The 25,422-nt window shown below is 51.0% G+C and overlaps 2 protein-coding genes across 2 annotated transcripts in view; both read right to left on the bottom strand.

Moving 5' to 3' along the window:
- LOC102407424 (alanyl aminopeptidase, membrane) lies at positions 1 to 17,354 on the bottom strand. Its single transcript, XM_025270967.3, has 20 exons — positions 16,411 to 17,354; positions 15,739 to 15,881; positions 15,476 to 15,615; positions 14,702 to 14,828; positions 14,458 to 14,612; positions 14,080 to 14,193; positions 13,836 to 13,979; positions 13,605 to 13,670; positions 13,421 to 13,486; positions 11,648 to 11,823; positions 11,304 to 11,383; positions 9,918 to 10,051; positions 9,743 to 9,798; positions 8,301 to 8,448; positions 6,579 to 6,670; positions 5,900 to 6,010; positions 5,603 to 5,770; positions 4,359 to 4,499; positions 3,691 to 3,772; positions 1 to 607 (listed from the first exon to the last, which is right to left on the bottom strand). The coding sequence occupies exons 1-20, from the start codon at positions 17,013 to 17,015 to the stop codon at positions 458 to 460; spliced, it is 2,898 nt and encodes a 965-aa protein (XP_025126752.2). The 5' UTR covers positions 17,016 to 17,354; the 3' UTR covers positions 1 to 457.
- Positions 17,162 to 25,422, bottom strand: part of LOC112580837 — a 21,305-nt gene continuing 13,044 nt past the window's right edge. Inside the window, exon 5 of the mRNA XM_025271227.3 lies at positions 17,162 to 17,378. Coding sequence (XP_025127012.3) covers positions 17,162 to 17,378 — 217 coding nt within the window. The remainder of the gene's footprint in view (positions 17,379 to 25,422) is intronic.

Below are 25,422 nucleotides of genomic sequence, written 5' to 3'. Positions count from 1 at the left end.
TCATCTAGAAATCTTTTATTTACATTTTATCTTAGAAAAAAATATACAGATCTGGTGCTCTGTAGACTTTTCAGTTCCAGGGTCTTTAGGGGAGGATAGGAGACGGCACAGGGCAGCCCCCCAAGGCCATCCATCATCCACTGAGGGCTTCTCATCTGACCCTGGAGCTGGACTCCCTGAGATCAGACCCAGAGCCTTGGGCGACAGGAGCCATGCCTAGCCTGGGGTGCCATTGGCATGAGGGGCAGGAGCTGGGAGGCACTTGGACAGTCTGAGCATCAGAAACTGGAGTGGTCCCCTGGGAAGAGTGGAGTGAACATGGGCCAGAGACTCTGTCCCCAAGGGGAGGACGCTGGTGCCTCAGGCTTCAGAAACAGGGGCCCTGCCGTGGGTCCCTGGGACAGAGGCACGTGGGCGTCTCACATAGGGACCAGGTGAATGTAAGGACCAGAGACTGTTAGCTGTGTTCTTTGAACCAGTTTAGCACCACCTCCTTGTTCTCCTTCACCCAGTTGATGTTGGCTTTGGTCTTCTCCAGGGCTTGCTCCAGAGCCCGTGTTCCTGAGCCGAAGCCGACGTCCATGTTGTTCTCCTTGAACTCCTCCAGCTGCCAGGAAAAGGATGCTTTTGAGCCTCAGGCTGAGTCTCTAACATCCCCGAGGAGAGGGCTACCAGGTCCTCTACCCCTCCCGGCCATGTTAGAGCCCCCAGGGGTAGGGAGTCCTTCCCTCTCACTGGCAGAGGCCAAAAATGACAGTCTCAAGGGCCAACCAGGCTCCTATGTGTATGTGGACTTCATTGTGAGGTTCTTCATTGAGCTGATCCTCTCTTTTTAATTGAAATACAATCTTAATCCAATCAAGGGAGGAGAGAAGGACAAATTAAACAGGCACCAAAAGGCAGCAAGCAGCCAAATTCAAAATGTGGCCATTTCTATAGCACACATGACCTGACTGCTTGAGCAAATAAGTGTTTTTTGTTTTTTTTTTAAGGATTAAAATATGTATTAGTACTGGAGGTTGTAGCAATGGCAATTAGGCAAGAAAAATGAAATTAAAAGCATCCAGAAAGGAAGAAGTAAACTATCTCTATTTACAGATGACCCAATTTTATACGCAGAAAACCCCAAGGAATTGAAAGGGAAAAAAAGCACAACTATTAAAACTTGAGTTCAACAAGTTTGCAGCATACAAGATCAATATACAAAAATTAATTGTATTTCTATACACTAGCTGTGAAAAATCTGAAAATGAAATTAAGAAAACAGTTCCATTAACCATAGCATCAAAAAGAATAAAATACTTAGGAATAAATTTGACAAAAGACGTGCAAGACTGGTATGTGGAAAACTACAAAATATTGTTGAGAAAAATTAAGACCTAAATAAAAGGGGAAAAAAGACTTAAATAAATCTGTGTTAATGAATTGGTAGATTTAATATTACTAACATGGAAATGCTCCCCAAATTGATCCACAGATTCAGTGCAATCCCTATCTAAATTTCAACTATCCTTTTTTGCAGAAATTGGCAAGCTGATTCATAAAGAAATTCATAAAGAAATGCAAAGACTCAGAATAGTGAAATGACTTTGAAAAAGAACAAAGTTGGAGGGCCTACAATCCAAATTTCAAAACTCACTACAAATCTATGATAATTAAGACAACACTGTGCTAACCTAAATATAAACAGATTAGTGAAATAAAATTGAGAGTCCAGAAACAGATCCTAACATTTATAGTCAATTGATTTTCAACAAAGGTGCCAAGATCATTCAATAAGTGAAAGAGTAGTCATTTTATCAACAGAGGAATGGTTAAAGAAGACGTGGTCCATGTATATAATGGAATATTACTCGGCCGTAAAAAAAGAACAAAATAATGCCATTTGCAGCAACATGGATGGACCTAGAGATTATCATAATAAGTGAAGTAAATCAGACAAACAAAGACAAATATCTATTATCACTTATATGTGGAATCTAATTTTTAAAATGATATAAATGAACTTATTTACAAAACAGAAAAAGACTTACAGATATGGGAAACAAATTTATGGTTACCAAAGGGGAAACATGGGGAGTGGGGAGAGATAAATCAGGAACTTAGAATTCAACACTATATATAAGCTAGATAACCAGTACTATATAACACAGGGAACACCACTCAATATTCTGTGATAACCTGTATGAGAAAAGAATCTGAAAAAGAATGAATATATGTATATGTAACTGATTCACTATGCTGTACACCTGAAACTAAGACAACATTGGAAATCAACTATACTCCAATGACAATTTTTTTAATGAATAATATTACAAAAAAGAATAGTCCTTTAAATAAATGGGACTGGGACAACTGGATAGCCACATGCAAAAGAGTGAAGTTGGACCTCTGCCTTACACCATACACAAAAATCAAGTCAAACTGATCACTCTTAAATGTAAGAGCTAAGATGAGAAGAATCTTAGTAAGAAGCATAGATGGAACTTCAGGTTGGTAATTGTTTCTTATATATGATGCATAAAGCACAAGCGACAGAAGAAAAGTAGTAAGTTAGACTTCATCAAAATAAAAAACTTCTGTGTATCAAAGACACTGTAAAGAGAGCGAAAGGACAATTCACAAAATCGGAGAAAATACTTGCAAATAATGTGTCTAATAAGGGCCTGGTATCTAGAATATATAAAGAGCTCTTATAACTCACAATAAAAAGGCAAATGCACTAATGAAAAACTGAATGAAGGATTTGAATATATTTCTCCAAAGAAGATATACAAATGGCCAAAAAGCACATGAAAAGATGCTCAACATCATGAGTCATCAGAGAAATGAAACTCATAACCATGAGATACACTTTACGGGATGTAAAACGTTTTTAAAAACAAAAAAGGAAAATAACAATTTTCCGCAAAAACATAAAGAAATTGGAACCTTCATACATTGCTGATGGGAATGTAAATTGATGCAGTTGCTTTAGAAAACATTTTGGCAGTTTCTCAAAAAACACAGTTATCAAATGACCTAGCAATTCCACTCCTAGGAATACATTCAAGAGAAGTGAAAACAGAGATTGACTCAAAAATGTGTAAAAGGGACTTCCCTGACAGTCCAATGGTTAAGACTCTGCACTCTTAATTAAAGCAGGGGCCATGGGTTCGATCCCTGGTTGGGGAACTAAGATCCTGCCAGCTGCCAAGGCATGGCCGAAAAAAAAAAAGAGAATTTGAAAATGGCCTGGGTATAGGATGATAGTAAGGAATTGTTCATTTTCTTGGGTTTGCTAACGATAGATTATGTTTTAAAATTTTTCTTTATTTTAGATATGACTAAAGTGTTTATAAGTGAAATTATATAGTATCAGTGATTTGCTTGAAAACTGTCTTCCCCTAAAAAATAGTGTCAGCAAAAGTGATAATTATTCAATCTGAATAACGGGTACCTGGAGGTTCATCATATTACTCTCTTTACCTTTTGCCAATAAAAAATTTGAAGATGAATAACTGCGATTGAACTGTGACATTTAAGAAGTCTGGATACCCAGCTTCCTCTGTACATGAAGAAGGCCTGACCACATGGAGCCCCACTGCCTTATGAACACCCCCTGCCTTTTGGTGGGAGCTGAGTGGTGGCTGCCCCCGAGACTGGGGGTGGGCCTCTGGGGCATGAGCCCCAGGGTCCCAGGCTTCTTACCTGCTGGAGCTCAAACTCAGTGGAGAATCTTCGGGTCACACCCTGGATGAGGTTGGAGAAGGAGAAGGAACCACCACCATAACTGCAGGACGGGAGGAGAGAGAGGAGCCATGAGCGGGGCGGGGAAGCAATGTCCAGTGACTGGCAGGCAACACGCTGTGACTGTCCCCGTCCCATAGATGCAAGGCAGTGACACGCCCAAGGAGACACCACCAGGGACCTAAACCCAGGCTTGGCCGCATGTCCTTGTTCCTATCTCTTCAGAGAACACTCCCTCCAGGTAGACTTTCTTCCCCCAAGTGGGAAAAGGCACGGCCGTACCCCACTGCTTTGTCTTTCAATTCCTGCCCCTACAGACCTCAAGCTGGATTCATCTGGTTTTCTGTTTGTCTGTTTTTCGTGGCATTTTTTTTGGGGTGCACTGCGAGGTATGTGGAACCTTAGTTCCCTGACCAGGGATTGAACCTGAGCCCCCTTCATTGGAAGCACAGAGTCTGAACCCCTGGACCACCAGGGAAGCCCCTGGGTTCTCTTTGGACCACTCCAATGCAGTGCCTGCTCTCTACTCCTGACCCTGCGGGGTCTGGTGCACACAGGGGACCCACTCCTACCCCCAGGGGACCCAGCCTTGGTGGGCGCTTCCCCTAACACACTCTTGGCAGACTCACTCCTCAAAGAGTTTCTTCCAGTTGCTCCGGATGAAGTCCCAGGCCAGAGACTGCCCGATGACATTGCTGGCAATGCTGGTAATGGTGGAGGTGGCGTCCTGCTTCCGGATGAGGTCGGGGTTCATGGTGTAACTCAGGTACCTGTGAGGTCAGCATGCTGTGCAGTGAGTAAAAGGAGCCTATCCACCCCCCACCCACACACACACACTCATCCTGCATCCTCTCCTGCATCCTCTCCTGCATCCTCTCAATATCCCTTCAGCATGCTGTGCAGTGAGTGAAAGGACCCTGCTTACCCCCGCCCCCCCCCCACACTCATCTTTCGTCCTTTCCTGCATTCCTCTCCTGCATCTTCTCAACATCCCTTCAGAATGCTGTGGGCTGAAGCCTCCTTGGTCCTACCTCCCTCTTATAGATGGGACCCTGAGTCCCCTAAGCAGGGTCACTGGCTATGCCAGGTGTCATACTTGGCATAGACCAGGTGTCTGATAAATATCTAGTGATGAATGAAGGAAGGAAGGGGTGATTCCTATATCAGGTAGAGTGGCCACTCCTGTCTTTGACATTGAGGGTGGCTCTTCTTTACTGAAGTCCAGGAGATGGCAATGAGGCACACAGTGGGAGCCAGGAGCCCTCATCCAAGGGTTTGGGGGTGCCCAGCTGGATGTCCAGAAGGACTCAAGTCCATCTGCAGCAGGACTCTTGTTGTTGTTTAGTCGCTAAGTCGTGTCTGACTCTTTTGCGACTCCATGGACTGTAGCCCACCAGGCTCCTCTGTCCATGGGATTTCCCAGGCAAGAATACTGGAGTGGTTTGCTATTTCCTCCTCCAGGGGATCTTCCTGATCCAGGGATTGAATCCAGGTGTACTGCATCACAGGTGGATTCTTTACCACTGAGCCACCAGGGAAGCCAGTGCCAAGACCCTTGAGAGAGAGGTAAAGGCCAGGAGAAATGCAGCAGTTAAAAGCACAGGATGTGGACCCAGATCCAGACTCAAATCTTGGTTGTTGCTTTTTTTTTTTTACTTAGTAAAGCTTCTGGACTTCGGGTGAGTTGTTTTGCTTCTCTGAGCCTCTGTGTCCTCATCTGTAAAATGGGAAACACACTGGCCCACTGCACGGGCTAGGAAGGATCCCACGAAGGATAGTGTGGATGGCTGGCTGGTTCTTTCTCCCCCACGTTGGGACCCTGGTCTCCTGTGGGAGGGGAACTCATCCAGCCGCATCCAGCTCTGGTCCTCACCTGTTCAGGAGCCAGACATGGTTGGTGCAGGCCAGCGCTGAGCGGAGTTTGTCAGCTTCATTAACCAGCTCTGCTTGTTGCAACTGACTCCAAGCAAAGTCCCACTCTTCCTGGCCGCCCTGGGCGATGGCATTGCAGTAGATGGTGGACCGCAGGTTGGGGTCGATCCTGGCATGGAGTTGGGGGTGTCAGGGGTGGAGAAGCAGCAAGGGGGTGGGGGACGAGGGTCTGATGAAGACAGGGCTGTGAGCTTGAGGGACAGATAAAGATCAGGGAACAAGCAGGGGACACACTCACGGGTTAACGTTCGAGTTGTTCATCCACTGGTTGAAAAGTGTTTTGGCCAGCTCCTCACACTTAGACAACCCATTGGAGCAGGCAGTGCTGATGGCATTAATCTCGCTGTATCTGCACCAGGGGTGATGACGCTCTGTCAGCATGCCTGGCCCTGACTCCAGCCAAGACTCTCCCTGTGCTCGTACTTACGCTCAGTCACTTCAGTCGTGTCTGACTCTTTGTGTCTGACTCTTTGCGACCCTGTGGACTGTAGCCCACCTGCTGGCATATAACTCCAGGTAGGGCAGCAGATGTGGGGCTCTAAGGCCACAGCCCACCTACCCTTTGGGTGCTTTGCTTCTTGCCTTGTGCAGCCCAGGGAGGGCTGGCACAGACCCCAGCCCCACCTTTAACACCTAGAATCTGCACGACCATGCCAGTGAGGGGACCAGGGAGGTTCAGCCTGGTCCTTCACACAAAGAGGCCAGACGGGTTCACAGGCCACACGGAGCCTTGGGGCAGGGCCCCCCACTCCTGGGTGGGGTCAGGGAGGGGGCGGTTTCCTCCCTGACTGGTGGCCCTGGTCTAGCCAGGAATTGGGAAGTTCGGAGGAGGATACTGTGGGAACTTGCTCTGGACTTCCCAGGTCAGGGTGTCTGGGCCACCTGTGGTCTCTAGACCCAAGACAGGTCATACTCACTGGTCCATCAGGTTTTCCGGGATCTCAGTCCAGTTTTTGGTGAGATTTTCAAAATGTAGGAAGATGGGTTCAACCTGGTTCCTGAGGTAATTCTAGGGAAAGAGAACATGAACAGCTTCAAAGAGGAGACTCATGGGGCTTCCCTGGTGATCCAGTGATTAAGAATTTGCCTCACAACGCAGGGGGCTCGGGTTGGATCCCTGGCCAGGGAATTAAGATCCCACATGCCTTGGGGCAATTAAGCCCAGTGCCACAAGGGAAGATCCCCCATGATGCAACGAAGATCCCATGTGCTGCAGCCAAGACCCAACACAGCCAAATAAGTGAGTAAGTAAGTAAATATATACTAAAAACTAAGACCTGGCACAACCAAATAAGTAAGTAAGTAAATAAATATTAAAAAAAAAAAATCAAAGAGGAGACTCAAGCCTGACCCACCTGGAGCCCCACGGAGCCTCTGACGTGAGTGAGCAAGCATAGCAAGGGTTAATGGTTACAGAAGCAAGAGGCCAGAGGCTAAGGGAGTAACCCAAGGCCAGATAGCACTCCAAGGGGCGGCACTAATCCAGGTTTCAGATGACTGACCTGAGGCTCTTTCTCCTCAAAGCCTCCACCAGTTCTGACAGTCCATGTCTAAGTGCCACTATTTCCTAATATTGTTTTAGGGCCTACCATCCCCCACCGCCCAATTGTAAGTATTCTGCCTTTATTGTGGGGAACTTAGAAAACTCCGTAAAGCATAAGCAGAGAATAGTAACCATCCCAAAGCGTTAAGAAAGTGTTAGTTGCTCAGTCTTGTCCTATTCTTTGAGACCCCATGGACTGTAGCCCGCCAGGCTCCTCTGTCCATGGAATTCTCCAAGCAAGAATACTGGAGAATCCTTTGGTGTATGCCTAAGGCCGACTCATATTGATGTATGGCAAAAAGCATCACAATATTGTAAAGAAATTATCCTCCAATTAAAATACGTAAATAAATAAATGGAAAAAAAGAATACAGGAGTGGATTGCCATTCCCTTTCCCGGGGGATCTTCCTGACCCAGGGATGGAACCTGCATCTCTGGCATTATAGGAGGATTCTTTATCACTCAGCCACCAGGGAAGCCCAATGACTACATAATATTCCATCAAATGGATATTCTAGCTTACTTAACCAATCCCCAACTGTTGGACATTTAAGTGTTTTTGGTTTTCTTGTCTTTTATAAACCACACTGCAGTGAACATCCCTCTGCATTCAGTTATGGATACAGAGCAAGGAGTTCGCCTCTGCCTCTGATCCCACCCCAACGCCCCATCCCCTCCCTCTACCTTCCCCTCAAGCTTCCAAACTGTTAACATCTGCTAGGCAAGCAGAGGCCTGCTCTTTTCACAGAGGATTCTTTTGGGCTGAAGAGGATTGCCGGAGGCCACGCAACAGGTTGAAGGCTTTGCCTCCAATCCCATCCCCTTCCTGTACTGTGGCTTTTTCTGTTGCCTTCTGATAGTGCTAATTTCCAGATTTAGCAAACCTTGCTAGAAGTCTTTCCGTTTCTTGCCATGCCCAACTTGCTCACCTTCTCAGTCCCTGCTCCCTTCACCCTTCCATCCCTCCTGCTCTCTCACCACCTCCAAGGACCGGGTGCGGCGCTTCACCACTCCAGGCAATATTTCTACTCACTGCCTCGTGGCGTCATTTCAGGCACTGGGGACCTGGACGCTGGCATGCCCCTCAAGATGTACCTGCATGTGGCCGTAGACCTCTGTGCGGTCGAACATGAGCTTGAAGTAGTTCAGGCTGCTCACGGCGGCTTGCCAGGGCATGTACTCCATCTCATTTTTCAGGAAGAGGGTGTTGTTCAGCGCCAGGGTGACAGGGACCATGTGGGCACTGGGAACAGATAGAGGGGCTCAAGTAAGCACCCCCACCCAGCCCGGGCTCTCTGTGGGAGTCCCAGCCCCCTTCTAGAGCCTGAGGTCCCAGAGACCCAAATGGGCTAGCTGCAGCCTTCACCTCGGGTGGAGTGGAACTGGGGGGAGGGGGAGGGGACGTGCACCCACTGCCAGTCACATTCCCTTGCACATTATCCCCATTTTACAGATGAGGAAACTGAGGCTCAGAGAGGTGACATGCCTTGCCGAAGACCACACAGACCTTAAGAGACAGATCTGAGATTCAAAAAGACAAGAGGCCTTTGCTCTCTGCTCTGCCCACCTCTTTTCTCATTTGCTTGGCCCTCTGAGATTTCCTCCCTCCACCTTCTCAGGCCATCTGTTCATAAATGTCCATGTCTATGGGTGACATCACAGAACTTAGCATCTGCCGTGCTTACACACACAGCAGCTGCTCAATAAATCTCTGTTTATGTATGCCTGCCTCTCTCCTGTCATGTCCTTCCCAGGTTTTTTAGCCTGACTTCCCTTGTAGCTCAGTCGGTAAAGGGTAAAGAATCTGCCTGCAGTGCAGGAGACATTGGTTCGATCCCTGGGTTGGGAAGATCCCCTGGAGAAGTAAATAGCAATCCACTCCAGTATTCTTGCCTGGAGAATCCCATGGACAGAGGAGTCTGGCGGGCTATAACCCATGGGGTTACAAGAGTCAGACACGACTGAGTGACTAAAGAGAGAGACAGGGGCATGCATGCGTGCTTAGTCGCTTCAGTTGTGTTCAACTCTGTGCGATCCAATGGACTGTAGCCTGCCAGGCTCCTCTGTCAATGGGATTCCCTAGGCAATGCCCTCCTCCCGGGGATATTCCTGAGCCAGGTATCGAACCCAAGTCTCTTCAGTTTCCTGCATGGCAGGTGGGTTCTTTACCACTAGCGCCACCTCAGAAGCCTGACCCACAGGTAGCCCTCTGGAAAACCTGGGTGTGGTGGAGCACACTGGAGTTCCAGAGTTGGACAGATCTGTATCTGGCTGTCATGAGTTACTGTGTGACCTCAGGCAAGATGCTCAAACTCTGAGACTCTGATTCCTTCTCTGGAAACTCTGGGCTGAACGATGATACTGTCTGGGGCCAAGGGAGGGGCGTCCTGAAGCACAGGAAGCCCGCACCCCATTCCTGGCACACGATGAGGACCACATGAGGGAGCACGGGCTCTCACTATGGAGTCACACTTGCCAAGTCGCCGGGCTTCCGTGGCTGAGCTGGGGGGCCCGAGGGAGAAGGGGCGGGCACTCACCTGGCCAGGTTGAAGCTGTCGTAGATGACCTGCGCCCGGTTGATGACAGGGATGTTCTAGAAGGGGCAACAGAGCATGTGACCTTGGGCGGGCCATGGGGCAGGCCCTGCAGTCTGGGCTGCCATCTTGGGACTGGGCCTTGGGCAGGGGACGGCATGGGCCGGCAGGCACCCACCTCCGGCCTTGACATCAGCTGATTCTGAATCTTCTTCCAGTTGTTCTCGTCGTAGTTCACCTGGTAATAGCCCGTCACGTTGATGTTCAGCAGGACCCAGTCATCTGCTGCGGTTTTGAAGAGGTCATTCTGGACTGTGGGGAGAGACCAGAGCTGGGAGAGGCTGCTCAGAAGGCCCCGGGCTGACCTGACCTGGGTCCTCCCGTCCCCAGGCCTCGGCAGAACCGCCTCCTGAGCAGCCTGGCAGCAGCTGGCCCTCAGGCCACTGGGCCCACACCAAGGTGAGGGGCGGAGAAGAAGGGTGGGACTGGGTGCTGGACAAACTCAGGCGGGTGACCTTGGACAGACCAATTGCCATCTGTGAACCTCAGTGGCCAGGCCAGTGACACCCGCTGGGACAACTCCATCGGCAACACCCCCTCCAGCTCAGACTCAGCTTCCCACGCCGCTGCTCAGTCTCCAGCCCCTCCTTCTCCCATCTTTCTATCACACCCAGGAAGCGCCTCCCATCCAGTTGGCCTCCCAACTGGGATAAGCACTGCTTATCTCTTCCTGGGGGCTCCATGCCCCCTCTCTCAGGTCTACCTCCAGCCTTCCTCCCAGCAGGCAGCCGGAGGGGCTCCTTCCATACCTGCAGATCAGACTCAATCACTTTGGCTCCTCCTGGCCCGAGGACATTGTCTCCTGCAGCTGGCAGGGACTGCTCCTCTGTCTCAGCCGAGCTCAGTCCCCACGTTCTCTCCTACCTCAAGCCTCGCACTTGCTATTGACTCTGCCTGGGCGGCGTCTCTCTACCGCCGTCAGCCCGTTGAACACCTGCTAGTCCTCTGACTCAATTCACCTCCTCCAGGAAGCCTTTCCTCACCTCTCCATGAAGTGAAAGCCTCCTTATTCTCTGACCTCTGCCCACCTGCCCCAGAGGCCATAAACGCCTCTGATAGAGCACTCGGCACAGCTCCAGAAAGTACGAATGACTTGTCTCCCTTCCCTCCATCTGCAGCCTTGGCTTAGGCAGGGGATGGCCTGCCCTGACCTTGGTTCCCTCGGTGCCTGGCTGAGCAGGACCGCACATACTGCATGCCAGGCACTGTTGTGAACATTTCATGGGAATCCTCTCCCTTAATTGTCATACAACTCAATGGGGGTAGATATTGTCCCCATTTTACAGATGGGGAAATGGAGACCAATGACAGATGGTAACTTGACTGGGGTCACACAGTTGGGCAGCAACTGAGTAGAAATTAGAACCAAAGAAGCTGGCTCCATTTGTGGAATGAAAGGATGACGGACACCCCCAAAGATGAGGCCTGCCAAAACCCCAGAACAGGGCCAGGAGCTGGCAGGATGGCCTGGGGGTTACTGTCCCCTAGGGGAGGGCCGGATTACTTCTCTCTTCACCCCGAAGCCAGTAGTGTTCTTGCGGCTGGCCATTTCTGATGGATGAGATGGGAACAATCCACAGATAGCTGCAACAAGAAATCCCAGAGGCCAGGGGTGAGAAATGGCAGCTCTTGGCCACTGCCAGTGAAAAACAGTCCTGCCCAGGCTCCCAGTTTCTGCCTGACTCTGGCACTAAACGCCTCCCTCCTCCTGGCCCAGGAGCTGGACTGACACCCACCACTCTGGCAGGGGCCACAGTGGGCCAGGCCCTGCTATGGTCAGAGGACCTCATGGCAACCACCCCTAAGAACCTCCCTGGGATGCCTGTCTCTGTGACCCCATCTTCTCACTTGAACTGTGAGGGGCGGGTGACGATGGAGTTGGGATCAAGGAGGAAGTGCTTCTGGGAGATGGTCCCTGTGTTAGTATCCACGGTGATGACAGGGAAGCCCATCTGTAGGGTCCAGCGGTCCATGATGGCACTCACGGTGTCTGGCAGCACGATGGACAACTGATTGTCCACAGCCTTGGGCAGAGGGCGATGGTACAGCCATGAGCGGATGGCCACCCTCCCCCCCCACCATTCTCCCCTGCACCCCTGCCCTCTTCTTAGGGTGCCACCTTGCTGGGAGGTAGTGGAGGAGCACTGGGCTGCGAGGTTGTAGCTGGGCTCCCAGACTGCCTCGCCCTCCTCTCAGCTGCCCAGCACTGGACGAGCCAAGAGCTTTCCAGCCTCTGTTCTGTGTTCATTCTGTGTTAAGGAAATCTGCATGCTCCCCCCAAACCCCACATTCTGTGATCAAGCCTGAGGTGGGTGTGTGTCAGGGCAGGGCACCCAGGATGCCCCATGGCTCAGTCTGAACAAATCTGGGAAGACAGGCAAGAGGAGGAGACAGAGATAAAGGAAAACCAGTGTCCCCAAGTCACAGGCAGAGAGAAGCAGAGGGCTGTGGGCGATGTGCAGGAAACACACGTGGATGGGGGTCTGGGGATGGGCTTAGGATGGTTGTTATTGTCTTAAATCTTTTCTCACATGTGCCTATTGCTTTCATAACAACAAAAAAATAACCACATTTGTTAATAACAGAGAAAATAAAAAACTAAGAAGAGCATAGATAGAGGGCAGAAGATGCTATCAGAAGGTGCAAGCTGAGAGAGAGAGGATCTCTGGGGGAGTGCAGAGAGAGAGGGTTCAGGGGAGAGAGAGGGGGAGATGCAGCTTGGAGGGGTGTCGGTGTGGAGGAGGAAAGGAATGGGAAGCTGAGGTTGGGCAAGGCAGACAGAGGAAGCAGAGGAGAGGGACTGAGGCTGGGGGCAGTGGGGGTGGGGACCAGGCTCACGACAGAGGGATGTTGGGCTGGAGATCAGCCAGGAGGACCCAGGAGCCCACCTGTGACGCTGTGACAAGGCCTGGTGTCTTTCCTCCCTGGTCAGGCTGGTCATGGCGTGTGGGCACATGGAGGGGTCAGACAGGCTGACCAGGGCCACAGAGAAGGGGTAGGAGATGATGGAGGGTGATGGAGAGGGTGCAGACGCCAGGCTCAGAAGAGGCAGGGAGGGCCAGGCGGGAGGGTGGGAGTGGTCAGAGGGTCTGCCCCAGACAGGGCCCCTCGGGGTCTGAGTGGACAGGAATGTGAGGTGGGGCTGGACGGGAGGGTCAGAGGGTGTGCTGAGGGTGCTGGTGTGTGCAAAGTGGTGCCTGAAAGGGGCTGGGTGGGGCACAGGGCAGCCAGGAGTGCTGAGCTGGTGAATGGCTGGCTCCAAAGTTCCAGGGAGATGATGGCTTGGTCTTGGGAAATATGAGAGCCCGTTTCCTCAACACTCAGAGGAGGGTGCTCCCCAGCTCCCCTCATAGACTTCACTATAGTGCAAGGTGCCAGTGGGGGGCCACCTGCCAGGCTCATAACCCAGGCTCTGGCTATACCTCCTTCAAGGAGTCATCGCTGCACCCACTTTACAGAGGAGCAGCCAGTAAGCAGGCCAGGCTCCAGATGTCCTGCCTGGGGTATGGGGTAAGCAGGGGAGCTGGGCACCTCACTCCCACGGGGGTGCTGCCGGCCCTGGGGCTTTCAGCATCTCAGGACCCCCACAGAACGTCTTCAGGAGGGCTGGTTGGTACTGACCATCTGCAGATGCTCCCACAGGTTCAGGTAGGTGGTGTTCTGATAGGCGAAGGTCTGCAAGTAGGACTGCAGAAAGACAGAGCTCAGTGAGGGCGGAGCTGTGCCCCAGGCCCGGCCACAGCCTCCGTGAGGCCAGGGCTCAGAGGAGACACCCCCCGACCCGTGACTGGCCAAGGATCCTCACCGCCAGGCCCTTCTTGAACAGGTCCTCAGTCAGGAAATTCGAGAGCATCCGGATGACCGAGGCTCCCTGTGGAGGGGAGGGAGCTCAGGAGGCTGTGTTGAGCCAGCTGAGGGACCCTGTGTTCCCATCGGGCTGGGCAGGTGCTCCCTGAGCCCTGGGGGGCTAAACCCCCACTGCCCTCCCCACCCACCCCCCGACTGTCTAAGGACCAGCATGGGGGCTGGGCAGCACCTTGCTGTAGGAGATGGTATCGAACATCTCGCTGATCTGGGCAGGGGTGTTGACCTCGTCGGCAGGGGTGGTCAGTGGGTGAGAGGTGACCAGCGCGTCCACGGCCATCACACGGTACACGTCATTCGGCACCATGAGGTCTTTCTGCAAACCCCCAACAGCCAATCAGGGGACTGGCCTCGGAGTGGGTGACCCAGGTCATCCCCCATCCCAGACCCCAGTGGTCCCCAGGCAGGGGGCTCACCAGATTCCAGGTAGGCTCTGCATAGTCAGCTCCCAGGTACTCCACATAGGAGGCAAAGCCCTCGTTCAGCCACAGGTCATTCCACCAGGCCAGGGTCACCAGGTTCCCAAACCACTGTAGGGGAGAGGGGTCAGCCCAGCAAATCACTCGGACCTTGCGGTCACTAACGATGTTCAGGGCTACCCTTCACCGAGTGCTCCCCATATGCCAGCTTGAGCTGGAGGCTTTACTGACTTCATCCTGACTCCTCCCCAAACCCCCTGGCCAGGTGGAATCCCCCCTCCCTTCTCAGCTTCTGAGGACAGAGCCATGACTTGTGCCATCTCCTCCCGGAGCCCCCCACGTTCTTGGTCTGCACTCCCCATGATGGGGGGATACCTGGTGGGCCAGCTCATGCGCAATCACAGTGACTACTCGCTCTTTGTTGCTGCTGGAGGAAGACTGAGGGTCATAGAGCAGCGCGTTCTCCCGGTAGGTCACCAGCCCCCAGTTCTCCATGGCACCGGCGTTGAAGTCGGGCAGGGCAATCTGGTCTGGGGAGGCCAGGCAGTTGGCAGGATGGCCTCCGGGAATGAGGGGGGAGACCCATTCATTTTCCCCCAACGCGAGGCCCCTCACTTACCAGATTTGGGGAGTGGGTAGGCTGTATTGTAATGATTGGCAAAGAAGTTCAGGATGGGACCTGTCACATTCAGGGCATAAAGGCCATGGTTGTCTGTAGTTGCTTTTGGTCGAGCCCAGATCCGGATCTGCAAAGAGGATAGGAGAGGTCAGGGGTTCTTCCTGGGTCCTGTGCAGGTGGGCCAGTCCCAGAGTCTGGCAGGCTAGTGACCAACCAGGTTAAACTGGGAAGCTTGGTCAGCCGGGAGTGTGTGGAGTTGGGGGTATCTCTCTTGGAGTCGTAGGGAGGGGCCTGCGGGGAATGAGCCATGGCCACTCTCTGTCTGGCACCCAGGAATCGGGAACTCCCTTCATGATGGGTGCGTGCATGCTAATTCGCTTCCGTCATGTCTGACTCTCTGCAACCCCATGGACTGTAGCCTGCCAGGCTCCTCTGTCCATGGGGATTCTCCAGGCAAGAACACTGGAGCGGGTTGCCATTTCCTTCTCCAGGGTATCTTCCTTACCTAGAGATTAAACCTGTGCCTCCTGCGGCTCCTGCAGTGCAGGCAGATTCTTTACCACTGAGCTACTGGGGAAGCCCCTGTTAATGAGGAGGATCCCACTTTTCAGATGCAGAGACTGAGGCTCAGAGAACTAAAGACAGCTGCCCAAGATGACTCAGAGCTGGGGTTCACACACTGCCTAGGGGCTGGGACCAGGATGAGGATAAACAGGAATGTCTCCCAGGCCAGGACCAACCCTGGGGAAGGTGAGGTGAGCTTGGGCCTCATACCTGGACATCATTGGGAGCCATTGACTCCACACTCGTGAACTCGCTCACGATGTAGGCCAGGAGGTACGTGGACATTACCGGCGTGGTTTCAAACTCAGTGACGTTCCAGTTGGGATCTCCGTCAAACGAGACACTGGGACCTGGGCAGGGAGCATGCAGGCTTGTGGAGGTGTGCCTCCTCCCCTTCCCCTGCGCCCCAGCCCTGGCGGGGAGGGTCTGCTTTCCCAGGCCCAGGCTGTGAGGCCTCAGCCAGACCTGCTCACCTTTGGGTGGCATGTTGGACAGGGCTGTGAGTTCCTTGGGGTGGATGAGGGTGATGTTAAATGTGGCCTTCATGGCGGGCTCGTCAAAGCAGGGGAAGGACTTCCGGGCATCTGTTGACTGCATCTGTGTGGTGGCTAGGACCCTGCCCAGAGCAGGGGGTTAAAGGGTGCGCCCACAGAGTGTCTATGTCCGCGGGGTGTGCAGGGTGGGGGCTGCAGACTGTGGCTGGGTGTGCAGGGGGGCGGGCTCACAGATGCTGCCCGGCCTCATCCCTGTCCCCTTACCCCCACCCCCCCTTTCCTCTCCCAGGCCACCTCGAGGCCGACAGGCCAGCTGACATGGGCGATCAGAGCTCCTTCTGGACTCAGGGTCAAAGTCCTGGCTGCCCCCATCCTGTATTAGCCAGGAGACACTGGCACATTTCTCTCCTCAGAGCCTATTCTCTTACATGTCCAAGGTGGCTTTCATTGTTTATCCCTGACTGCCGATTGAATGGGGTGGGGCTCAGGGAAACGGTGGATTGTCTTGGGAACTTTGGATGGAGCAATGGGCCAGCCAAGGGCTTTGGAACATTCAAAGGCCCCGAATCCAAGCCCTTCCTTGGCCCCCAGGATCCCGCTCTGCCCCGGCGTCTAGGACCTGCCCCCACCCGGCAGGCCCACCTGACTCACTTTTTGACGTTGCCGTCCATGTACTCGCTGCGGTAGAAGCCTGCCAGGTCGTCGGCCAGCTCCCCCTGAAAGGTGGTCTCCATCTCGTACGTCTTGCCTGCCTCCAGGGAGCTCTTGAGGTGGACCACCAGGTACTCTGTGAGCAACACCAGCTCGGTCCTGTCGATTTCGGGGGCCTGGGTGCCCCCCACACCCGTCAGGACCGCCAAGTGCCCACTGTGCTGGGTGTAGTTGAGCTTCTTGCTGTGGATGATGATGACGTCCGTGGGCTCCTTGCAGGTGAAGCGGACAGTGCTTGAGCCGGTGAAGATATACAGGCCATTATCGTTGGGAGTGAGGTAGGGCCTCAGCGTCACCCTATAGGAGTCGGGCAAGAGGGTCGTGGGGAGGCGGTATCGGTTCCACGGCTTGCTCTGGTCCAAGGTGGTGGCCGAGGTGGTTGTCGGGCCTGTGGAGCTCGTGGGGGCCGCGGTGCCACGCTCGGCATTCTTGTTCTTCTCCTGGGCGTACACCACAGACAGAGCGATGATGGTGGCCACGGCCGCCACCCCCAGGAGAATGGCCAGGATGCCCAGGGCCTTGGAAATGTAGAATCCTTTGGCCATGGTGAGAATGGGGAGGGAGCTCGGGGAGGCTCAGGAACGGGCAGGGAACAGGGCAGCCTCAGACCAGGCTTATATCCCCGAAGGGGAGGGGCCCCAGAGCCTGCAAAGACTGGGCAAAAATTAACCAGGGCTCAGACAGGCGAAGGTCACTGGGCTGAGTGGAAACACGCTCTATCCAGGTTTCCAAGAGCAGATCCAGAAACAGGGTGCGTGGAGTGCGGCTCTGAGGCGGGGGGGTGCCTGAAGGGACGAAGCAGTGTCTGGTATCCAGTTACAGGCCGCCTGGGAGCCCCACCAAGGGCTGAAGGGCAGGCAGGCAGCCAGCGGGGAGAGGTAGCCAGGTGGCTTGGATGCACCTGCAAGCTGAGACAGCAGGCACAGAAACAAGAGGATGGAGGTTAGATCCAGGAGATTAGGAGGACTTCCCCGGGGCAGGAGGTGGGAGGTAGAGAGAAAGGGAGAATCGGCTTCTGGCTCGGGTCAAGAGCAAGTTGGTCACCCCTGTGGTTGGATGGGGGCCCAGGGCGCCCCAGAGCCATGGCCCCAGCCTCCCTTGCATTCTTTCAGAGCAAGGAGTTCTTCCAGGTCCCCTCCCTTTCCCTTCTTGCCAAAAACTTTCCCCTCAATTATCAGCACATTGAGTAGAATAAAATGAAGTTGTTTTGCCTTTTTTTTTTTTTAAAGAGAGGAGGCTGGTGGAGGCTTAACCTTTTCCCAGCCATGACCTTGGGCAGGTAATTTTACCTTTCTGAGACCCCTTTCTTCATACACACATGTTTGAATTTATTTCTCAGGTTTGTTGAACAGATTTAATGAGAAAACATATTAAACACCATCTACTATAGTAGAGGGCTTCCCAGGTGGCTCAGTGGTAAAGAATCCTCCTGCCAATGCAGGAGACGCAAGAGACGTGAGTTCAAACCCTGGGTCAGGAAGACCCCTTGGAGGAGGAAATGGCAACCCACTCCAGTATTCCTGCCTGGCAAATCCCATGGACAGAGCCTGGCGGGCTGCAGTCTGAGGAGTCACAAAGAGTCGGACATAACTGAGTGACTGAGCACACGCATTATAGTAGAACCTGAAAGTCCTTTGTTCTTTTTCCCCAGAAGTCAACCATTCTATCCCTGGGAAAAATGAAGATATTACTTATCATACTCAATATAATATGTTCTTACAGGAATATGAAGCTCATTGTCACCCCTCCCATCCACCAGCCCAGTTTCTCAGACTTCAACACTGCCTGATCCTCACCTCAACATTCAACTCACCCTGCCCCCAAGTCTCACCATGTCCTGAGTCAAAGCCATTCTCACTGTTTATGTGGGTACTTCTAGACCCTCATGGACTCCTTGGTAACATTTGGGCTCCTCAAACCCTGAATGTTCATTGGAAGGACTGATGCTGAAGCTGAAGCTCCAGTACTTTGGCCACCTGATGCAAAGAGCCAACTCACTGGAAAAGACCCTAATGCCAGGAAAGATTGAAAGCAGAAGGAGAAGGGAATGACAAAGGATGAGATGATTGGATGGCATCCCTGACTCAATGGACATGAGTTTGAGCAAGCTCCAGGAGATAGTGAAGGACAGGGAAGCCTCGTGTGCTGCAGTCCATGGGGTTGCAAAGAGTCAGACACGACTTGTTGACTCAACAACAACAACAATAAAACCAGTTTGCTACATAAGTTGAATCATTTTGCACCACTGCTTAAAAGTATCCTTTTGCTCTCAGAATTCGGACCAAATCTTCTGATACCGGCAAGTCAAGTGCTGTCAGCTGGCTGACTGCCTGACCTCATTCTCACCACACTCTTCTCTGCTGTGGAACTCTAGCCAGTCTGGCCTTCATCCAGGCCATCTACCACAGGACCTTTGCACGTGCAATTCTCTCTGCTTGGATCATCTTCCTCCTACTCTTGCTCTGGTTACTCCCTATTTATTCTTCAAGTCTTTCTCAGAGAAGATACCCTGGCCTCCCTGACCAGGTCAAGCTCCTGAGAACCACAAACCTCTCTTCAAAGCCCTATAATTTGGCATAGTTTTCCATATGATCTGTGTGGTGATGACCTGAATGCTTCCCCTACCCCCACCACCAGCAGACCCCCAAGAGAGCAGTCCATGGCAGCTTCTGCTCACTGATGGTATCAGGCATGTAGTAGTCACTCAACACATATTTGGGCTTTTTTAATGTATAGTTTTAAATTTTTATTTATTTATTTTTGGCTGCCCTGGGTCTTCATTGCTGCAGGCAGGCTTTCTCTAGCTGCAGGGAGAGGAGGCTGCTCTCTAGTTGGCTTCTCTCATTGTGGAGCACGGGCTCTAGCTAAGTAGTCATGGCACATGGGCTTAGTTGCTCCATAGCATGTGGGATCTTCCCAGACCAGGGATCAAACCCATGTACCCTGCACTGGCAGGTGGATTCTTCACCACTGGACCACCAGTGATGTCCTCAATAAATATTTTTTAAGTGAATGCCTTGAGAACCCCCTGAATGGTATGAAAAGGCAAAAAGATAGGACACTTAAAGATGAACTCCCCAGGTCAGTAGGTGCCCAATATGCTACTGGAAATCAGTGGAGAAATAACTCCACTGAATGAAAGAAAGAATGAAGAGACAAAGCCAAAGCAAAGACAACACCCAGTTGTGGATGTGACTGGTGATAGAAGCAAAGTCCGATGCTGCAAAGAGCAATATTGCATAGGAATCTGGAATGTTAGGGCCATGAATCAAAGCAAATTGGAAGTGGTCAAACAGGAGATGGCAAGGGTGAATGTCAACAGGGTGAATCAGTGAACTAAAATGGACTGAAATGGGCAAATTTAACTCAGATGACCATCTACTACTAGATGACCATTTAACTCAGATGATATCTACTACTGTGGGCAAGAATCCCCTAGAAGAAATAGAGTAGCCATCATAGTCAACAAAAGAGTCCAAAATGCAATACTTGGACGCAATCTCAAAAATGACAGAATGATCTCTCTTCGTTTCCAAGGTAAACCATTCAATATCACGGTAATCCAAGTCTATGCCCTGACCAGTAATGCTGAAGAAGCTGAAGTTGAACGGTTCTATGAAGACCTACAAGACCTTCTAGAATTAACACCCCCAAAAGATATCCTTTTCATTATAGGAGACTAGAGAATGCAAAAGTGGGAAGTCAAGAAACACCTGGGATAACAGGCAAATTTGGCCCTGGAGTACAAAACAAAGCAGATCACAGGCTAATGGAGTTTTGCCAAGGGAACGTACTGGTCATAGCAAACACCCTCTTCCAACAACACGAGAAGACTCTACACATGGACATCACCAGATGGTCAATACCAAAGTCAGATTGATTACATTCTTTGCATCCAAAGATGGAGAAGGTCTATTCAGTCAGCAAAAACAAGACTGAGAGCTGACTGTGGCTCAGATCATGATCTCCTTATTGCCAAATTCAGACTTAAATTGAAGAAAGTAGGGAAAACCACTAGACCATTCAGGTATAACCTAAATCAAATCCCTTACAATTATACAGTAGAAGTGAGAAATAAGTTCAAGGGATTAGATATGATAGATAGAGTGCCTGAAGAACTATGGACGGAGGTTCGTGACATTGTACAGGAGACAGGGATCAAGACCATCCACAAGAAAAAGAAATGCAAAAAAGCAAAATGGCTGTCTGAGAAGGCCTTACAAATAGCTGTGAAAAGAAAAGAAGAGAAAAGCAAAGGAGAAAAGGGAAGATAAACCCATTTGAATTCAGAGTTCCAAAGAATAGCAAGGAGAGATAAGAAAGCCTTCCTCAGTGATCAGTGCAAAGAAATAGAGGAAAACAATAAAATAGGAAAGACTAGATATTTCTTCAAGAAAATTAGAGATACCAAGGGGACATTTCATGCAAAGATGGGCTTGATAAAGGACAGAAATGGTATGGACCTAACAGAAGCAGAAGATATTAAGAAGAGGTAGCAAGAATACACAGAAGAACAGTATAAAAAAGATCTTCATGACAAAGATAATCACGATGGTATGATCACTCACCTAGAGCCAGACATCCTGGAATGTGAAATCAAGTGGGCCTTAGAAAGCATCACTACAAACAAAGCTAGTGGAGGTGATGGAATTCCAGTTGAGCTATTTCAAATCCTGAAAGAGGATGGTGTGAAAGTGCTGCACTCAACATGCCAGCAAATTTGGAAAACTCAGCAGTGGCCATAGGACTGGAAAAGGTCAGTTTTCATTCCAATCCCAAAGAAAGGCAATGCAAAAGAATGTTCAAACTACCACACAATTGCACTCATCTCACACGCTAGCAAAGTAATACTCAAAATTCTCCAAGCCAGGCTTCGACAGTATGTGAACCGTGAACTACCAGATGTCCAAGCTGTTTTTAGAAAAGGCAGAGCAACCAGAGATCAAATTGCCAACATCTGTTGGATCATGGAAAAAGAAAGAGAGTTCCAGAAAAACATCTATTTCTGCTTTATTGACTATGCCAAAGCCTTTGACTGTGTGGATCACCACAAACTATGGAAAATTCTGAAAGAGATGGGAATACCAGACCACCTGACCTGACTCTTGAGAAATTTGTGTGCAGGTCAGTAAGCAACAGTTAGAACTGAACGTGGAACAGACTAGTTCCAAATTGGGAAAGGAGTATGTCAAGGCTACATATTGTCACCCTGCTTATTTAACTTATATGCAGAGTACATCATGAGAAACACTGGGTGGGATGAAGCACAAGCTGGAATCAAGATTGCCAGGAGAAATATCAATAACCTCAGATATGCAGATGACACCACCCTTATGGCAGAAAGCAAAGAAGAATTTAAGAGCCTCTTAAGTGAGTGAAAGTGAAAGAAGAGAGTGAAAAAGTTGGCTTAAAGCTCAATATTCAGAAAACTAAGATCATGGCATCTGGTCCCATCACTTCATGGCAAATAGATGGGGAAACAGTGGAAACCGTGACAGACTTTATTTTTGGGGGGGCTCCAAAATCACTGTGGATCATGACTGCAGCCATGAACTTAAAAGACGCTTACTCCTTGGAAGAAAAGTTATGACCAACTTAGACAGTATATTAAAAAGCAGAGACATTACTTTGCCAACAAAGGTCTGTCTAGTCAAGGCTATGGTTTTTCCAGTAATCATGTATGGATGTGAGAGTCAGACTATAAAGAAAGCTGAGCAACAAAGAATTGATGCTTTTGAACTGTGGTGTTGGAGAAGACTCCTGAGAGTTCCTTGGACTGCAAGGAGATCCAACCAGTCCATCCTAAAGGAGATCAGTCCTGGGTGTTCACTGGAAGGACTGATGCTGAAGCTGAAACTCCAATACATTGGCCACCTGATGTAAAGAACTGACTCATTGGAAAAGACTCTGATGCTGGGAAAGATTTTAGGTGGGAGGAGAAGGGGACTGTAGAGGATGAGACGGCTGGATGGCATCACCGACTCAATGGACATGAGTGTGAGTAAACTCCAGGAGCTGGTGATGGACAGGGAGGTCTGGTGTGCTGTGATCCATGGGGTCGCAAAGAGTCGGACATGACTGAGCGACTAAACTGAACTGAAGTGAATGCACACAGGCAGGGACTGGTGCATGGATGAATGAGTGATTCTACTCAGGAGTCACTCCTTATTGGAATCTCTGTAGCCCATCTCCACCCCTGTCTCCACTCCCACCTTGCCCTGGGAGAATGGTCTGCTCCTTCTCTGAGCCCTTCTCCAACCATGGCATACAGGCAAGACTCTTGCTCAGGCCAGATGCATCTCAGGGCTTGAGTCTGCCTTCTTCATGAGCTCCTTGAGGACCTTGCTCCTTTGCCACTCCCTGCCCTGGCTTGGGCTGGCCATCCCCTGAGCTTGCCTGGAGACTTGGTAAACAAATGCGTGAGTGGATTGAATATATTCATAGGTTAATTCATCCAGGCATCCCTGGGAGACTGAATGACTGCCACCTGTCATCTGGCCTGGGTCTGAGTACAGGATAGAGTCTTCAGGGGAATCCTGGGTGCCCATGTTTGGGCTTGAGGTGCTCTGAGCAGTCAGCACTTCCCTCATTCTCTCTGGAGACATGCCCCCGGGGCCCTGGTCTGGGCAGTGTGGGCTTTCCATTGCAGTGACCTGCAGCCACCCCTATTAGGCCTGGGCTGATGACCAAGGGGCAAGAGTGGGAAACCAAGTCCCCGGGGGAGGGCTCCTGCTTGGTCACCGTGACCGAGGGAACAGAGGCCCCTGAGGATGATCGAGAGAGAGAAGTGTGTGCTCCCCTTCTCGCTCCATCAGGGCTAGAATTTGCCAACGAAAGCCATCTTTCTTGTACCCTTGAAGGCTGGCACCCAGGGGCCATGTATTCCCCTCACAACAAGTTTCACTCTGTAGGGCCTGCAGCTTGCTCCCACCTTTGCAGCAGAGAGACACACAAGCCTGCTTGGCCTGTTCCCGACTCCAAACAAAGGAAGAGGCCCTGCCTGGCCCATCATGGCCTTTTCCTGTTTGCTTTGGACACAGCCCATGGGCCCAGCTGGCTGGAATCCTTACTCTTTTGGAAAGGGCCTCTGGTCTTCAAAGTTGGCGCAGCAGGCAGCCCATTGCCCTGGAATGAGAGGTCCCTTTTCTGGGCATTGTGCCGGCCCAGTCTGGGGCCACAGAGGGGCAAGCTCCACAACCCCCACCTTCTTTGATAATAGAAAGAGATCTCTCTCCCAGCCCTCACCACAGCCCACGCGTGGCCACGGCCACAGACCACTGGGTAGCAATAACCTCGCTCTCCTCTCCTGTCACCCAACCTGCCCACACAACCTGGCAGAGAGGTCTTCCTCTCCCGCTTGCACCTCGTGTCCCTCCCCTCACTGCTTGGACGACAAAAGCTCACCTCTGGCTCAAGCCTGAAAATCGGTGGACTTGACCTTCTGGCCTCTCCTCTTTCCGGTGCCCAGCATGACTGCAGTTGTTGGCATTTCTCCCAAACTCCCTGGACTTTTTCATACTTCTGTGCCTGCTTTCGCTGCTGAGAATGCCTTTCCTCTCTTTCCTGTCAAACTCCTATTCATCCTTCAAAACCCGGGTCAAATGTCACTGCCTTCTCAAGCAGAGGCAGCTCCTCTCCCCTGGTGTTTCCCTGGCCTCTGGCTCACACTTCTGTCACAGAACTTAAGAAAAGGCCATCTATGTTGTTCAAAAGCTTCTCACTAGACCGAGGCACCTCAAGGGTGCCATGACTTGTAGACTGCGCCATGCCTAGCACAGGGGAGAAGCCCAGTGTTGGCAGAATGAACGACAAGGTCCACACTCCTTGCAACAGCCTATAGGTCCAGTATGATCTAGCCTCCAGTGAGTCTCTGGTCTCATCTCAAGCCTTTACCCCCTGTTGTTCTGCCCCACTGGCTTCTTTTGGTTTCTCGAGCCCATCATCTCTTCCCTCCTCCACCCTTCACTTCCACCCCAAGCTGCTCTTTGGACCTGGAAAGCTTGTATCTTTCCCGCACGTGCCACCCACTCATCCAGGAAACTCACTTCAGTGATGCTACCCCAGGGAAGCCCTCGCAGCACCCCCAAGACTCAGTGCTATGAGGATAGAATCCTCTACACCAGGCAAGCGCCTGGTACACAGCAGGCAGGTAACACATGCTCATGGAACAGATGCAGCAATAAGACAATTCGGGGCTTCCCTGCTGGTCTAGTGGCTAAGACTCCATGCTCCCAGTGTAGGGAGCCTGGATTGCATTCCTGGTCGGGGAACTAGAGCCCGTATGCTGCAACTAAGAGTTCGCAGGCCATAACTGAAGACCTCACATGGCGCAACAAAGACTGAAGATCCCGTGTGCCACAGCTGGGACCCGGCAAAGCCAAATAAATACTAAAATACATAAATAAAAATAAAGTTGATGTACTAGTCAGCTCAGGCCATTGTAACAAAGTACCACGGATGAGGTTGCTTTGAAAAAGGAAAATGACTTATAAAATAAAAATTAAAAAATAAGTAAAGGGGCTTTCCCGGTGGTTCAGTGGTAAAGAATCCACTTGCCAAATGCAGGAGACACAGGTTTGATCGCTGATCTGGGAAGACTCCCACATGCCACAGAGCATCTAAGCCCCCATGCCACAACTACTGAGCTGTGCTCTAGGGCCCAGGCGCTGCAGTTCCTGAAGCCCTTGTGTCCTAGAGCCGGTTCTCCACAATAAGAGGAGCCACCGCAATAAGAAGCTCACAAACCGCAACTAGAGAGTAGCCCCAGCTTGCTGCAACTAGAGAAAAGTCCACGCAGCAACGAAGACCCAGCACAGCCAAAGATAAATAGAATTATTAAAAATGAATAAATGAAAATTTTTCATCTAGGTAGCCAACAAAATCATCCTGTTCGGCTGTGCTCACTTTGGGAATCACTGCTCCACCCCGTAGGATTCTGGGGAGGCGACATGT

The sequence above is a fragment of the Bubalus bubalis genome, chromosome 20 (assembly GCF_019923935.1).
Source record: "Bubalus bubalis isolate 160015118507 breed Murrah chromosome 20, NDDB_SH_1, whole genome shotgun sequence".
Classification (NCBI taxonomy): Eukaryota; Metazoa; Chordata; class Mammalia; order Artiodactyla; family Bovidae; genus Bubalus; species Bubalus bubalis.
The sequence above is the reverse complement of the archived record's forward strand: the minus strand, read 5'-3'. Positions and strand labels throughout refer to the sequence as shown.

Bases quoted from the DNA above. Each gene is read 5' to 3' on its own strand.
- LOC102407424 (XM_025270967.3), bottom strand. From the start codon at position 17,015: ATGGCCAAAGGATTCTACATTTCCAAGGCCCTGGGCATCCTGGCCATT. The intron at 13,487-13,604 runs GTGAGGATCCTT...GTCTTTCTGCAG, and splicing joins TGTTCAAGAAGGGCCTGGCG to TCCTACTTGCAGACCTTCGC. The intron at 9,799-9,917 runs GTGGGTGCCTGC...TGCCCCTTCTAG, and splicing joins AGCTGATGTCAAGGCCGGAG to AACATCCCTGTCATCAACCG.